At 40.7% G+C, this 15,773-nt stretch overlaps 1 protein-coding gene across 8 annotated transcripts in view; it reads left to right on the top strand.

Moving 5' to 3' along the window:
- LOC134205646 (MAP kinase-activating death domain protein) overlaps positions 1-15,773 on the top strand; it is a 129,609-nt gene that overhangs the window by 75,407 nt on the left and 38,429 nt on the right. For 7 of the 8 annotated variants that reach the window (XR_009978167.1, XM_062681096.1, XM_062681097.1 and 4 more), the window contains 6 exons: positions 835-1,035; positions 1,099-1,338; positions 1,639-1,773; positions 2,015-2,524; positions 2,590-2,862; positions 2,925-3,092. Coding sequence is in view for 7 of the 8 variants with exons in the window: in XM_062681096.1 (XP_062537080.1) it covers positions 835-1,035; positions 1,099-1,338; positions 1,639-1,773; positions 2,015-2,524; positions 2,590-2,862; positions 2,925-3,092 (1,527 nt within the window). In the remaining variant the exon portion in view is untranslated. The remainder of the gene's footprint in view (positions 1-834; positions 1,036-1,098; positions 1,339-1,638; positions 1,774-2,014; positions 2,525-2,589; positions 2,863-2,924; positions 3,093-15,773) is intronic. The other variant, XM_062681100.1, reaches the window with a different exon arrangement.

Raw genomic sequence — 15,773 nt, 5'->3', positions numbered from 1 at the left:
GGTTTTCTCGATTTCTAATAGCAACAATAACTACATACTGACATTCCTCTCCTTTCACAACTGACTGGAGCTGTATGTATTTAGTAAATACCAACCTTTATTCATTTAGATCGTTCTAACAGTCAGACAAGCACAGTCAGTCTTAGCCAAGATAAGCTTAGCTATTTCCTTGTTTAGATATTCAACTTTTTATTAATTAACAATCAGTTCGTCAACTCTAATAAATGTTGAATTATTTTTATTCATAAATTTGGTATTCTGATCGATTCGGCACTAGAAGTGAGTCGTCGGATTTCCCTCAATTACGTTACGTTGTTCTCTAGGCTAAATTTAGAATAAGTTCACGATTTTTCACTTAGTACGGCGAATTCATCTTACTTTTATGATAATTTTACCATTACAAATTACTTTCAATATTTCCAACGAGTTACGATTTTGTAACCTTTAACTATTAAGTAGGCAATTCAACAACATACTTTTCATTTAGTTCGTTGTGGTTTTACATTCACTCTTCACGTTGAAGTTGTGCGCTATGGCGAAGGTCGTCGCTACAAGCTATGTTATTTTACCTGTTGCAGGAGCAACAGCTACCCATGAAAATCATAATACAATTTAACTATTGAAGTAGTATCCACTTTTCTAAGGCATATTTCAAGTCTTGTCCCTATCACAAGGATAGGTCGAATCACCCTTTTCTAAGGGAACTGTTGATTAGAAAACGGATATTTTAGGGAATTATTATGAATTAAAGAAAACGAGATATAAAGGAAAAGTAGTAGAACCGATAAAAGTTGTAGCTGTACTAATCAAGTTTCTATCTTTTTTGCCCACTAGTGTATATCAAAACCAATTTACAAGGGAACTCTCAAGTGCTTACTGGCGATAACGCATGGGTTGGAGAATACGGTTTCCAATTTTGGGCTCGGCGGTATGGCGTCCGTATTTCAAATGATGGAGATCGCGCACACGCACTACTGGAGCAAAGATCTTTCGGACAATACTACAGATCTATCAGCCAGTTTACTTTCAAGTCGGGTAAGATGTCGAACACATTTAAGAACAAGCTTGTCTACTAATTGAAACATTCGATACACACAGTCCATGAGTCCTATGGGAAGTAGAGAGAACCTTCGTTCACCACCCAGTCCTTCAGAGCCGGGCGACTGGAATTCGGTTGTAGGCTCCCGCAAAAATTCTTCCGTACTGAATGAACCTGTGATATCGCGTCGACCGTCTGAGAATGACAACGAGAATCAATCAACGACCGAGATGTTCAAGGATATGTTAACACAAAAGCGAAATATGTTACTCAGCAAATTGACGTCTTTCGACTCTGAGGTATGTTAAGCGTTGATAACTGACTAGCGCTTCTATCTATAACACTTTCTGTGAAAAGCGTTTTGAGTTTGAGTTGTACAAGTCAAAATTAAGCTTCATGTAACTGTTAGTAGTTTCGAGCCACATATTCCATTATTGAGATCTCTTCTGTTCCACAAATCATTAAAACCCCGTCCCGTATTAGTTTGTAACCTCCAGTTGTAAATGTGTGTTTTCTTGAATGTTTGTGTTTCTTACCCTGTTTCACAACTGCGCAACCTATCAACCACCGTCAACCGTTGAAATTGTGCTCCTGAGCAGCCTGGCGGTGGAGTTCACGGATCATCCGGTGCGCTGTCCGTGGCCAGCGATGTGCTACCACAGCAACAATCCGGTGGACCGTTGATACCGTCGATCTCTTGCCGGTCGACTGTCTCCGATACGGAGTACGAGAAAGTAAGTGCTATGTGTGCTCTGGCCGGCACAGGCAGTCAATGTAGTGGAATGAGCCTTGCTGACATCTGGATATGTGAACAGGCTTATTTCAGTCGGTAGACATTTTTTGCTTGAAACATTTAGTGCAACGGTATAATATTCGACCCAACGCTTTCTAAACAAGCTGTAACTACTTTGTTTCCTTTTACTGTAATTTTACTCGTAAAGTCGCTTTCTAACTGTTTCCAATTTCTTTTCAAAGCATCCAAAGGGGTCATCAACGCTTAAAGACGCCAAAAAGATGGCAGGTGGTTTGTTTACCGGAAAGTCATCGCTCAGTGCTGGTTTCCGCTACACCGGTGGTAGCCTGATTCCGACATCGAACTCGCCTTCTCCCGATGCTCCACGAGTTTACCTTTTCGAAGGACTGCTCGGGAAGGAACGCTCAACCGTTTGGGACCAGATGCAATTTTGGGAGGATGCCTTCCTGGATGCAGTCAGCCAAGAACGGGACATGATCGGGATGGATCAAGGCCCTGGTGAGATGATGGAACGCTACAAGTCGCTTTCGGATTCCGAACGGAAACGGCTGGAGCATGATGAAGATCGCCTTTTATCTACCATGTTGTATAATCTGACTGCAATATTGGTGATGCTGAACTGCAATAAATTGGAGATCAAACGGAAGATTCGACGATTGCTCGGCAAAAGTCATATAGGATTTATCTATGCCCAAGAGGTCAACCTTTTGCTCGATCAAATAAACAATTTGGTAATTTGACGTAACGCCTTCATCCAAATTTCCCGTTCATAAACGTCCATCTTTTTTTTTTACAGCACGGCAACGACATTGACCTTAAACCCCTGGGATCGCGATTACTGCACCGACAGAGTTTCACCGTGCATCATGGTGTTGATGCAACCGGTCCACTGAGGTTCATGGAAGTCCGCGACGATGGATTGGTGCTACGATCGGTCAACGGATCGATTGTCGAGCGGTGGTGGTTCGAGCGTTTGGTTAATATGACATACTCACCGAAGACGCGCGTTCTTTGCCTCTGGCGCCGGAACGGTGGTCAAACACAGTTGCACAAATACTATACCAGAAAGGTACGTAGATTGAGTTTATGGAAAATTGATACGTAGATCCACTAATCGTTGTTGTATTGTAGTGCAAAGAGTTATACGTGGCCATTAAGGAAGCTATGGAACGTAATGGATGCACCGGTCAGGGCCCAGAGTTAGGTGGGGAATTTCCTGTGCAGGATTTAAATAGCGGCGAAGGAGGGCTGATGCAAATATGTTTGGAAGGTGTAGGACTTCTGTTCGCAAACAGCAAGGTAAGATTGGCCAATTCGAAGTTGTTTAACTTTTGTCTCGTTTTTGGAACTATCTAAGCTATTCTTTCTCTTCGTTATTCTATTTATACTTATCGTATTCTATATTATTGCTACTAATTTTTAATTATACTTGTTTCGTAACATATCAATGGTGATTGTGTCTAAATATGCTATCCTACATGATTGGAATGAGGATTACAAATAGTTCCAGAATATATAGTAATAGATACTTTGACAAGTGTGTCGAATTGCCCAAAAAAGGCTGTAGCGACAATCTTACAAGACATGTCAATAACGAAAATAAGGTGCTGACAATATTAAAACAAAAAATCTATGAAAAATTATTATTTATGAATTCCCAGAACTATATCCACTGGAAATAAGGTATTAAAAATTGAGCGAAAGAACTTCCTATAAAAAATAGATTTTTATACATTTTTCTTCAAAACTGTGTTTAAATATTTATGCCTTAGTGCTCTTCTAGTAAATAAAGTAGTAGAATAATAGTCCGATTCCGATATACTGAATCGTACGTTGATTAGCAAGATGACGTGTTTGCAATTACCTAATACTCTAGGAATTTATCGAGGATTTTTCAAAATTATTTCTGTAAACATTTGAACCATCTTTAATTGGCCCTGACGAAATTAGGCCAGCGGTATCCTTTTTACGGGACTACATCACTGTAGATCACGCCTAAACATTACGAGTACCGTGGAAGCACCATATTTTACGCAGGTCCCAACTTGGCGCACTTTCATATCAAATGACTCATAAAACTTACTTTGTCTGAAACTCGATTATGCATATGCACAACATGTGATAGATTTAGTTCGGAAAAGTTATTGGAGAGTAACCACCCCCTCGGTGGGCTTTGATCCCACGACCCTATAAAACTTATTTTCGCCAAAAAATTGTTAAAGAATCAAGCTAGATGGCTTTATTTGCTCTTTTTTATGCATATATAAAAAGCATATTATTGATGAAGAATTAACGTATCCGAGTAAAATATATGAAGTTCATACTCCTAATGCGTCAATTTTTCGCTTTCTTAGCCACAATGCTAAGGATTGAATGATTATTTTTGCGCGCAAAATGACTTTTGTCAGAATTTTCGACCCCTACCTACAAACTGCTGAGCATTATGAGTAAGCTTTCCCTTTTATGCTGAACATTGCAACATTCGAACGCATTTTTCAACCCAAAATGTTCTGGCTTCAAATTAGGCTCACAATTCATTTTAATGTTCTTAATAAACCTTATCACACGAAAATACAATGCAGTGCTTAGAAACCTCAATAATACTCTTAGGAAAAGCAATATTTATTCATTTTATTTTAACTAAATCTCTACTACTTAGAATATTGGTCAACATTGGATTATTCCACTAAGTGTCCAGCCCATGGTAGTATGCCTTATGCTGTTTTCGATTTTGATGCGTTTTTTCACGTGTTTTTTACACGGTATTTGGTAATTATACAGTTTTTCTATGCTGGTTTTGAGATTCTCGCCACAAAATAATATTATACCTATAATAAATTAGTATCATACAATTCAATTTACTTTCCCTGTACAAAATTCTAACAAGCAAAAAAAACTCACGTTTTCAATTTGTTACTCTGTTGCTATCCAACCTACTAGTCAGGCAACCCTGAATAGGAAATCAAACAAAATATGGTCTATTATTATGGGTCTGAGCTTGACGACCGACTGGCAAATAGCTTACACAACCTCACTTGATCAGTATAGTTGCTGATGAAGAATGTGTACAGCCGCCAGACATTCTAAATACTCACGCTCCTCTAATGTGAACGTGTACTATACACATCTGGAAGTGTTGGCTTGAGAAATGGATTGCGAGCCGGTAAAATTATGTCCTGCGCGCATTTTCCCAGGTTCATCACCATACCGCCATCTTCGTCTGCCACATCGCCATTCAGGAGTTCTTCGTAGTGCTGCCGCCACATTTGGATCACGTCACGCTCGTTCGTAAGAAAGTTCCCGTTTATGTCCTTATACATATCAGGTTCAACTTCTCATAGAACATTCATGTGTTATTAGCGCGGTACAGTTCCTCCGTCTCTTCACGGTCTCGATCTTCTTGCTGGCGCTTTTTCCTCCGGAAAATCGATTTTTGTCTGTTCCGCGCTCGTTTATATCGTGCCTCGTTCGCCCTCGTGCGGTGTACCAGTCGTTTCTCTGACCCGGGGGCACCGTACCAAGTGCAGCGGTTGCGGTGCTACCAATGGCGGATCGAATATCTCTCCAGCCATCTTCAAGAGTGCCAATTCCAGCTGCTGCGTGTATCCTTAGGCTAGTCTATGTTACGGACTACATCGACAAAGTACCGATAATGAATGATTTACAAGCTCTCTCCGTGTATACGATGCTACAAACACACTGCTCCAGAGGCAAAGCCTACCGATATCGCTTGGAAATGATTTCGAGGAAGTAATTTTCTTGAAATGAAGGCTAACACCAACATGCCACCACAAAAATGACACGGTTGGTTTCCGGTTGAAAGTCAGTCAGTCAGTACGGTAGGCATCTTCGCGGCAGTACACCTCTGCACCGATCAAGTTTCGCGAACAAGAAACGGGTGGAAACAAAAACCCCAAACGAACGGAATCTGGCCGAAGACAGAAAAACGCTGGCCTAGCAAGTGTTCCTCCACGTTGGAAACAAGCGTCAAAGAAATCGGATTCTTCCACCGTATGGAAACGCGAAAGTGAATTCCAATCAGAAAAGGCTGCAGGAAACAAAAGCGCGAGGATTGCTTTAAAACGGTCGAGGTAGGACACATAAAGTCATCACCATCAACAACACCCAAAGAAGCCTTCTAAAAAGAAGGCTTCTTTAATAGACATTTTCTACCGTACTGGCATCGGATTTGAAGTAAACAGTGCCCTCACGTCGTTCGAGGCATCGGTCAGTAGATCGACGTATAGCGGTCCACGCGAGAACAGTAGGAGAAGGCAAACAACGCCCCCACGTCGTTCGAGGCAGCGGGCAGTAGATCGACGTGGAGTGGCACGCGTGCAGGATCGACATTCCAGCGTCCTATTTCGTCAGACGGTGACAACGAGGACAAATAGGAGAAACGTAAGCAAGTCATCGTAGTTACGGCACGGAGCCGAGCGAGTGATTAGCCACAAAGTGGCGTTCTGAAAGATCGCGTTATCGAACGCATTCCTGCATGCTGAAACCCCTTCGCACGTATGCGGAGAACTCTCAACGGGGCCCCGTTCATCAACAGCAGTACAGCAGAGCATCAGTCATGTCAACAAGGTACCTTAGTTTTAAGTAGTGTAAGAATGAGCACTCGTAAAGAATATATTTGTAACAATGCATATGTTATGCTAGTATTTTATTAACCGTGTCCCATTGACTGCACGAGTACCTTATGAACCAGTACAAGTTGCTTAGCCGGGCATGATCTTTGAATGCAATAGGTCTCGCCCACTCAATAGGCATTGCTGTGTGCAATGTCAACATTTGAGCGATAAATAAATTTAGTTACAAATGAAAATAAGAAATACGTTATATCTACCGTCGTGTAGCCGCATAATTTGTAGCCGCCCAATATTAAGCCTATGACTACGAAGCTTGTCGAGAGGTTTGAGCGCAGGCATACTGCAATGAGGATTCAATATTCGCACTGCGGTAAGTGCGGACGTTCGTGATGTCGGAGAAGAATTTACCGTCGATTAGTACGTGGTCGATTTGGTTTTCCGTTTCTTGGTTAGGTGATCTCCATGTGGCTTTGTGGATATTTTTGCTGGGTAAAAGGTGCTTCGGACTAACATTCCGCGGGAGGCTGCGAAGTTTATGCATCGTTGGCCGTTATCATTCGACACGGCGTGAAGACTATCTGGTCCGATGACCGGTATATACATTTCCTCCCAAGCAGCACAAATTGTTTCACTACTGAACATTTCACTGTGTTGCAACTATTCGGAAAGAAACAATCTTTGCGTATGTGCCATCAAATATAACTCTCTTGCAATCTAAAAAGCGCAAGAGGTGGAGCCTTCGGAAACATCCTTCGATTGCAGTAAAATTGCAATAATGTTGCAAAATACTACAGCGGAAAAAAAATAAAATTAAAATATAAAACTGGATTCGATTCATGGATCTTGTGATTGATAGTCCTACACTCTACCACAACACTATTCAACACTTCGAAGGGACTGCATGTTGACTCACAATAAAAACCATACGATTATGAAGTTTTGTACTCGGGTTTCATGTTACTTGATTGCACCATCACAGGAAAAAAAGTGAGTTGTCAAAATGTTGAACGATGCTAAATTAAACATGAAGACACATTCAACTTATCTGCAATTTAATTTAAACAAACAATTAAATTTTGAAAGACGCATTGAGATTACATGGTAAAAAATATGCAACTTAATGATTTTGTTTCGTGTTTGCAACATAAAGTGCAGTATTCTTGGTTTGTTTGTTTCCAAATGTCAAACACATACTGCATTGCCATTTTAATGAAACATTGATCACAATTCGAACGTTTTTGACATCTTGATGCAACTTTTTCGTGCTTTGATGGTTTTCCAATGCCTTCAATGAAACTGAATAGAAACAAGGTGCTTTTGGGAAGATGTTGCTTGTGCTACTTGGGCTCCCTTCCTACCTGTGCGTTCATGTCGCCGATGACGATTTTGACGTCCCGCAGTGGGCATCCTTCGTATGTCTGCTCCAGCTGTGCGTAGAACGCTTCTTTCTCGTCGCGTCGTAGGGTCTCCCTTCGTGTGGGCAGTGTACGTTAATGATGCTATAGTTGAAGAAACGGCATTTTATCCTCAGCTTGCGTTGATTAGCTACCACTCAACCACACGTTCGCGCATCTTACCCAGCACTATTAAGCCGATTCCCAGCTCGTTGGTGGTGCCACAGCTTTGGTAGAAGGTAGCCGCTCGATGCCCGCTTTTCCACACTTTCTGTCCTGTCCAGCAAATCTCCTGCAGCGCCACGACGTCGAAGTTGCGGGGATGTCATTCATCGTAGATCATCCTGTCGCAGCCTGCGAAACCTAGCGACTTGTAGTTCCATGTTCCAAGCTTTCAATCGTGATCCTTTATTCGTCGCCTAGGTCTTTGCCGATTATATCGAGTCGTATTATCTGCGCAAACCTCCTGTCTCGTCGGAGGGCCGTCGTGTCAGGTCTGTATGGTGTCCCACCTGACACCAGGACTTGGGCTTGTGCGCTTTGAGCGGCACACGGTCGCTTTGGTGGGGCCTACTTGCGGATACATGCAGCTTTTTATATGAGTTTAGCAGGGCCCACTGTCAAACCCCACCATATCCTCATAGGCAAGCCTCACAACTCGCAGATGGCCTGAGGAGGGATCGTCAAGCCCTTGGACATAGTCCCTGCTGCCCTCATGCTTTTTACATGACCATTATTTAACACAAGGGAAGGTTGATTCGAGATCAAAGAATTTTCATCAAACCGCAAAATAAATAGTTTGGCGATGACAGAAAGCTACCCCTCGGGAGCAGAATCACAAGCGCTCGTCGGAGGGAGATGATGCAATACATTTGTTTGAATGGATGGAATCACTCACAACAACCAAGCTACTATGCCAAACGCCGATGTCACCGAAACAGTCTATTTTTGCAAATCAACCCTTTCTTTTCATAAAATGCTGGTCCTGAGAAGAAACAAATTTCTTTCCACAATGTCGCTTTCCAATAACTAACTGCAATTTAACGCTTGATGAAACCTTGCGTTGGAATTTCACTTCGTGTTGTTATTGTCACTGGTTGCGTGGGTTCGCATCAGAGGCCAGCATCAATGCGATGGTTTGCTATCGAAACTGCTACCAGCACCTTCGTGCTGCTGTCACCGCTCTGCATGAAATCTTGTTCGACTTCGCTCTCTGCGGAATTCGGATCAAAATGGCTCGCGCACGCCGGAAAGCAGCTTTCTTGTATTCAATAAAGTAAGCCCGTTAGCCCAGCGCTTTGTGATCTGATATGGGTGTAAATGATGTGCACTCATAACGATTAACAAAGGGGTGGGGCTAATGGGATTAAGTCATAGATACGAGAAAACTGCTTCCCGGCGCGCGCGAGCCGTTTGATCGGGATTCTAAATAGAGCTATCCCGAAACATGGAAGAGATTGGAAATTCAAAGCAGCCTATGAAATTTTCTCGCAGGATTCTTAATTTGGTTATGAGCTGTTAATAATTCAAAATACGTTTTGTTCACCCAAGATGAAATTTCTTCATTGTACCGTGATGTGCCCTAATTTTGCGCGCGCCCTAACTTCACGCATTATAAAATCATTTATTTTTTTCAATTTTTAGGTACCAGTTAAAATTGAAAAATCTGGAGGATTACGAAATATTATTGTTGTTGAATGTTTTTCACGAAAAAATTTAAAAAACAAACTTGTTTTAGTACACCAAATAAAATTATTTCACTTTGATCCTCCCATCGACCGCCATATTTGCTTGTGCTTAGCACAGCGACGAAGAACATGACCCAAGTAAACAAATGATTTTACTGTACAAAACTGGCTACTTTTTGGAAATATTTGTATCCATTATGCTCTGTTGGATATGTTTATTCGTCATTACTATTGAAAAGTGTAAAATTTTATGTATTTTGTGTTTATTTAGACTTTCGCTTTGTGAGCGAAATTAGGTATATGAGAGTAATTATGGTACCTAATTTCGTTTATTGTTATTGCGTAGTTTCATTTGCTAGAATGTTGCAATATAATACACAGGACAAAAGCAATATAATACACAGGACAGTTTTACACTGAATAGAACCCGAAAAGTTCATTCCCATACGCTTTTTATCTAATTTTCAGGCGGATAACCATCGACATCGACTAATGTTGACTTGAAAAATCTTATAGATCAGTGCCTACAATAGCTACAAAATCCGATGTGTAAAATGATGCTAAAATGTGCGATGTGTAAAATGATGCTAAACTTAATATAAAAATACAGCAGCTTTTTCGATAATGTATATAATATTGAAGATGTCTTGAATAAAACTTGAAGATGTCCTATGTAAGAGATAGCGGAATTTAAGACTTTCTTTCATGACGTCTCGAAAATTTAAACTTTTTTTATACACCAGCTAAACATTGCTCATACAATGCCTTTTTTCTTAAAATATGGTTTATATTTCAGAAGCAAACGATATTTTAGGAATTATGACTTGTGTCAACTAAAATGCATGAAGTAAAATCTAAGCAAAGCTCCAGGGTCGAAATATAGGCACATACCATTTCGTCTAAAGACTGGGTCACTGATGGCTGTCTGATACCGTTATCTGCATATTTTGAACAATGGATGCATGCTTCTATTGGTTAATTGATTATGTTTCATCAAACCAATAACGATATTCAATTCCAAACATGAGCGAAATTAGGAACACTTTTGCGCGAAATTAGGAACTATCCTATTTTCTTGCGCGAAATAAGGAGCATACAACGGTCTCGGAGTCATACTCCAATTTTTTTTAAATAGCAGCAAAATTTGCAAGTAAGATTTTTTGAGAACCTAGAATCCTTCTACTACGTGATGCAGTAGCAAATGTTTCCGAAAGGCCACTACATGTTTTTTAATGAACGTTTTAACTTTGTCAGATCTTAAGTGCGCGAAATTAGGGTACTTCATGGTACAAAACATAATCGCTTAACGTCCGTTGATCTGAGCAACGGTCGCCGGTGGGTGGCTGCTGTAGAATTTTTTCTCCAAAGTAGCGTCTGTATCGATTTGGCTATTGTCGGCAGAAAGTGAACTGTTCTGGCAAGATTATTTGGTTTTATTTCTGTTAGTCATTGGAAATGGAATCAATTTTTTCCGGTCCGGTTTTTTGCGGTTTATACAAGGTTGATCAGAGATTAATTTTCTTCAAAGTGCAAAACTTAATCATTTGGCGACGAAAAAGAGTTGCGTTCGATAGCAAATTTACAGGCGCGCGTCGGAGGGTGATGAGGCAATAAATTTGTTCGAATGGATGAAATCACTAACAGCAACAAAGCTATCACGGCGATGCCACTTGAATATAATCCATTTTTGCAATTAGCCCTTTCTGTTCAGAAAATGCTGGTCCTGAGAAAAATCAATTTTCTTTCCCCAATGCGGTTTTCCAATAACTAACTGCAACCAAACGCTTAGCGCAACCTTGCGTTGAAATTTCATTGTCCGACGGCCCCTCGATGAGGTTTCGGTAAGACGCTACCACTTGGAATAAATTTTCAGCATCGCCACCATCGCAGGATCGCAACAGACGCCATTTTTGTAACCAACCCTTTCTTTACATAAAATGCTGGTTCGTTGAAGTTGAATGACGATCACCGCCAATGTGATGGTTTTCCGTAGAAAATGCTACCAGCGCTTTCATGCTGTGTCCACTCCGCTGCTCCCCCCTGCGTGAAATTTTGTTCGAACTGAGGATTAGATCCAAACCCGGAAGTTGCTTTATTTTGATGTCTGTGCTTGCGGTGCATACACGGGATTGGTTGTTTTACAATTTCTAAACTGTTTCCCGATTTTCAATAATAAATAGTTGAAAATCTGGATTTTCAGAACAATACATTAACCTTCCTAGTGCATTGGGGTCTATTTTGGCCCAGAGATGATTTAAAAAAGTTGTAGCTTTGTAATCAAATGAGATAGGGCGTTGAAATTTTCTGACTTTTCCTAACTTTTGGAAATGAAAATTTTGGGGTGATAACCAGCTATCAGCGACCTCTAGGAACGCCACAACAAAAAAAGTGACACATTGTGCATTAGCGGGTCAAAAATGACCCCAAATTGAATTCGCTCCCAAAAGTTCTTTTTCGAACCGATTCTCAATCTTTTGGAACCAAATTGAAGGTATGGATTCCACGGATGTCGTTACGGACAGATTTTTGCACTTTGGCCATTCTAGTTCCCAGGAATCGATGTTGAAGTAACATAGATTCTTAGGCCAATTTTTGGCGTGATTTTTTGCCTCTCGAAGGGTGATTTTGGAAATGCTCATTAATTTGCGTAGCAATAATTCTATTAGAATGTAGCCATTGTCCATTTCCATGGATCAACACAATTCCTGGTTATTTCACGGTCCGGTGTCCCTCCGGAAGATCCGGAACACCCGTAGAAGTGGTCAATTCATTGAATTCATCCTAGAAGAGCGCGGTTTTTTCCAAAGCTTTTAATTATCGAACTCTGAGTAACAAATGATTGTGATGACCCATTGTGATAGACCTGAGTGGCCACCGGAGTTCCTTTAGAAGATCCGGAACATCCGTAAAAATTGTCAATTCATAGAACTCATCCTAGAAGTGCGCGTTTTTTTCCAAAGCTTTTCATTATCGTACTTTGAGTAACAAATTATTGTGGTGACCCAATTTGGTGGACCTGGGTGGCCACCGGAGGTCCTCCAATAGACCCGGAACGTCCGTAAAAATGGCCTATTCATGAAACTTATCATAAAAGGGTGCGGCTTTTTCCAAAGCTTTTCCTTATAGTACTTTAAGTAGCAAATGATTGTGGTGACCCAATTTGGTGGACCTGGGTGGCCACCGGAGGTCCTCTAGTAGATCCGGAACGTCCGTAAAAATGGCCAATTCATGAAACTTATCATAAAAGGATGCGTTTTTTTCCAAAGCTTTTCCTCATAGTACTTTGAGTAACAAATGATTGTGAGGACCTATTTTGGTGGACCTGGGTGGCCACCGGAGGTGCTCCAGAAGATTCGGAACGTTCGTAAAAATTGCCAATTCATGAAACTTATTATAAAAGGGTGCGGTTTTTTCCAAAGCTTTTCCTCATAGTACTTTGAGTAACAAATTATTGTGGTGACCTATTTTGCTGGATCTGGGCGTCCACCGGGTGTGCTCCAGAAGATCCGGAACGTCTGTGAAAATTTTCAATCCATGGAACTCATCCTAGAAATGCGCTTTTTTTCCAAAGCTTTTCATTATCGTACTTTGAGTAACAAATGATTGTGGTGATCCATTGTGATAGACCTGAGTGGCCACCGGAGTTCCTTTAGAAGATCCGGAACATCCGTAAAAAAGGTCAATTCATAGAACTCATCCTAGAAGTGCGCTTTTTTTTCCAAAGCTTTTCATTATCGTACTTTGAGTAACAAATGATTGTGGTGACCCAATTTGGTGGACCTGGGTGGCCACCGGAAGTCCTCCAGTAGATCCGGAACGTCCGTAAAAATTACCAATTCATGAAACTTATCATAAAGGGTGCGGTTTTTTCCAAAGATTTTCCTCATAGTACTTTGAGTAACAAATGATTGTGGGGACCTATTTTGCTGGATCTGGGCGTCCACCGGATGTGCTCCAGAAGATCCGGAACGTCCGTAAAAATGGCCAACTCATGAAACTTATCATAAAAGGATGCGGTTTTTTTCCATAGCTTTTCCTCATAGTATTTTGAGTAACAAATGATTGTGGGGACCTATTTTGGTGGACCTGGGCGGCCACCGGAGGTGCTCCAGAAGATCCGGAACGTCCGTAAAAATTGTCAATTCATGGAACTCATCCTAGAAGTGCGCTTTTTTTTCCAAAGCTTTTCATTATCGTATTTTGAGTAATTCATGACCAATTCATGAAACATATTATAAAAAAGTGCGGTTTTTTCCAAAGCTTTTCCTCTTAGTACTTTGAGTAACAAATTATTGTGGTGACCCATTTTGGTGGACCTGGGTGGCCACCGGAGGTTCTCCAGTAGATCCGGAACGTCCGTAAAAATGGCCATTTCATGAAACTTATCATAAAAGGGTGCGGTTTTTTCCAAAGCTTTTCCTCATAGTACTTTGAGTAACAAATGATTGTGGGGACCTATTTTGGTGGACCTGGGCGGCCACCGGAGGTGCTCCAGAAGATCCGGAACGTCCGTAAAAATTGTCAATTCATGGAACTCATCCTAGAAGTGCGCTTTTTTTTCCAAAGCTTTTCATTATCGTATTTTGAGTAATTCATGACCAATTCATGAAACATATTATAAAAAAGTGCGGTTTTTTCCAAAGCTTTTCCTCATAGTACTTTGAGTAACAAATAATTGTGGTGACCCATTATGGTGGACCTGGGTGGCCACCGGAGGTTCTCCAGTACATTCGGAACGTCCGTAAAAATGGCCATTTCATGAAACTTATCATAAAAGGGTGCGGTTTTTCCAAAGCTTTTCCTCATAGTACTTTGAGTAACAAATGATTGTGGGGACCTATTTTGGTGGACCTGGGTGGCCACCGAAGGTGCTCCAGAAGATCCGGAACGTCCGTAAAAATTGTCAATTCATGGAATTCGGCTTTGGGACAGCTCGTCGAATGACATTTCGTCGAATGACGTTTAGTTGAATGACATTTGGTCGAAAGGGCATTTGGTCGAAGGAACATTTAGTCGAATGGACGTTTGGTCGAATGGACATTTAGTCGAATGAACATTTAGTCGAATGGATATTTGGTCGAATGGACATTTAGTCGAAAGGAGATTTAGACATTTCTGGTTAAATAATCCAAAAGATACATGAATAAGCTGGTTGGAGGAATTCAGTGGACATGAGGAATTTCAATCAGCAGCTGAAGGAGCGAATAAGGAAGCCAATGAGGATATTTCATCTGAGCTAACAGAAACTTCTGGAGACCTGGTGGATTATTGAAAAATTGAAAACCTTCAGAAGTAGCAAAATATATACTGCTACTATCCGCAAGTCGAGCACATCTGTATATGGGGCTCCATGTACAGATGTGCTCGACTTGCGGTTAGCGGCAGTGTACCCTCTATTCTGTTTTCGGCACATGGTCTAAAACCAATGATATCAATGTTATTTTGCTAATACTTCATCGCAGTCGGCTTTGGAACATTTCGTTGATTGACATTTGGTCGAATGGAAATGGTTTTTTATTCTTTTCATTGATACTCTTTCTTTCACTCAATATGTATACAATAATTAGTTCAGTATAAAATGGTCTTTCAATAATAATTCGTTAGTTATTGGCCGAAAACTTAATTTCGACCAAATGATCATATGACCTAATCTGCCATCACACGCATATTCGTAACATATTTGCTGGAATTTCCGATGTACATGGGACAGTTATGCGTGTAACGGTAGTAATGTCTATTCGGCGTCATGTGTAATGACGAAACATCATTCGACTACATTTCTTTTGACCAGATGGTATAGATTCAATGTAGTCGGTTAGAGGGGTTCGCGGAAGTCAATATCCAGTCGAGAATAATATCGCAATATTCACCGTTTTCGTATAATTTATTCTTTTTATCAGCCCATCATACTTTGGACAATCTTGGAACAATAATTATATGACTTTTAGGAATACCGCAATAAATCATTTATTTTTTAATTGTTATTGGCTTAAGTTCTTTTTTTTCAAATATCCATTCGACGGAACGTCATTAGACTAAATGTACCAAGATTATCAATTCGAAAATCCACTTTCGACCAAACGTCATATAACCAAATGTACGAAGATTCTTTCAGAAAACTGATTTCGACTAAATGTCAATTCGACGTAGTGTCCTTTCGACCAAACGTCATTCGATCAAATGTCCTACGTCTCTAGTGGGTTAAAAAATCATTTTCGACTAAATGTCCTTTCGATCAAACGTCCATTCGACGTAATGTCCTTTCGACCAAATGTCATTCGACTAAATGTCATTCGACGAAATGTC

Source organism: Armigeres subalbatus, chromosome 1 (genome assembly GCF_024139115.2).
Source record: "Armigeres subalbatus isolate Guangzhou_Male chromosome 1, GZ_Asu_2, whole genome shotgun sequence".
Taxonomy (NCBI): Eukaryota; Metazoa; Arthropoda; class Insecta; order Diptera; family Culicidae; genus Armigeres; species Armigeres subalbatus.
The sequence above is the reverse complement of the archived record's forward strand: the minus strand, read 5'-3'. Positions and strand labels throughout refer to the sequence as shown.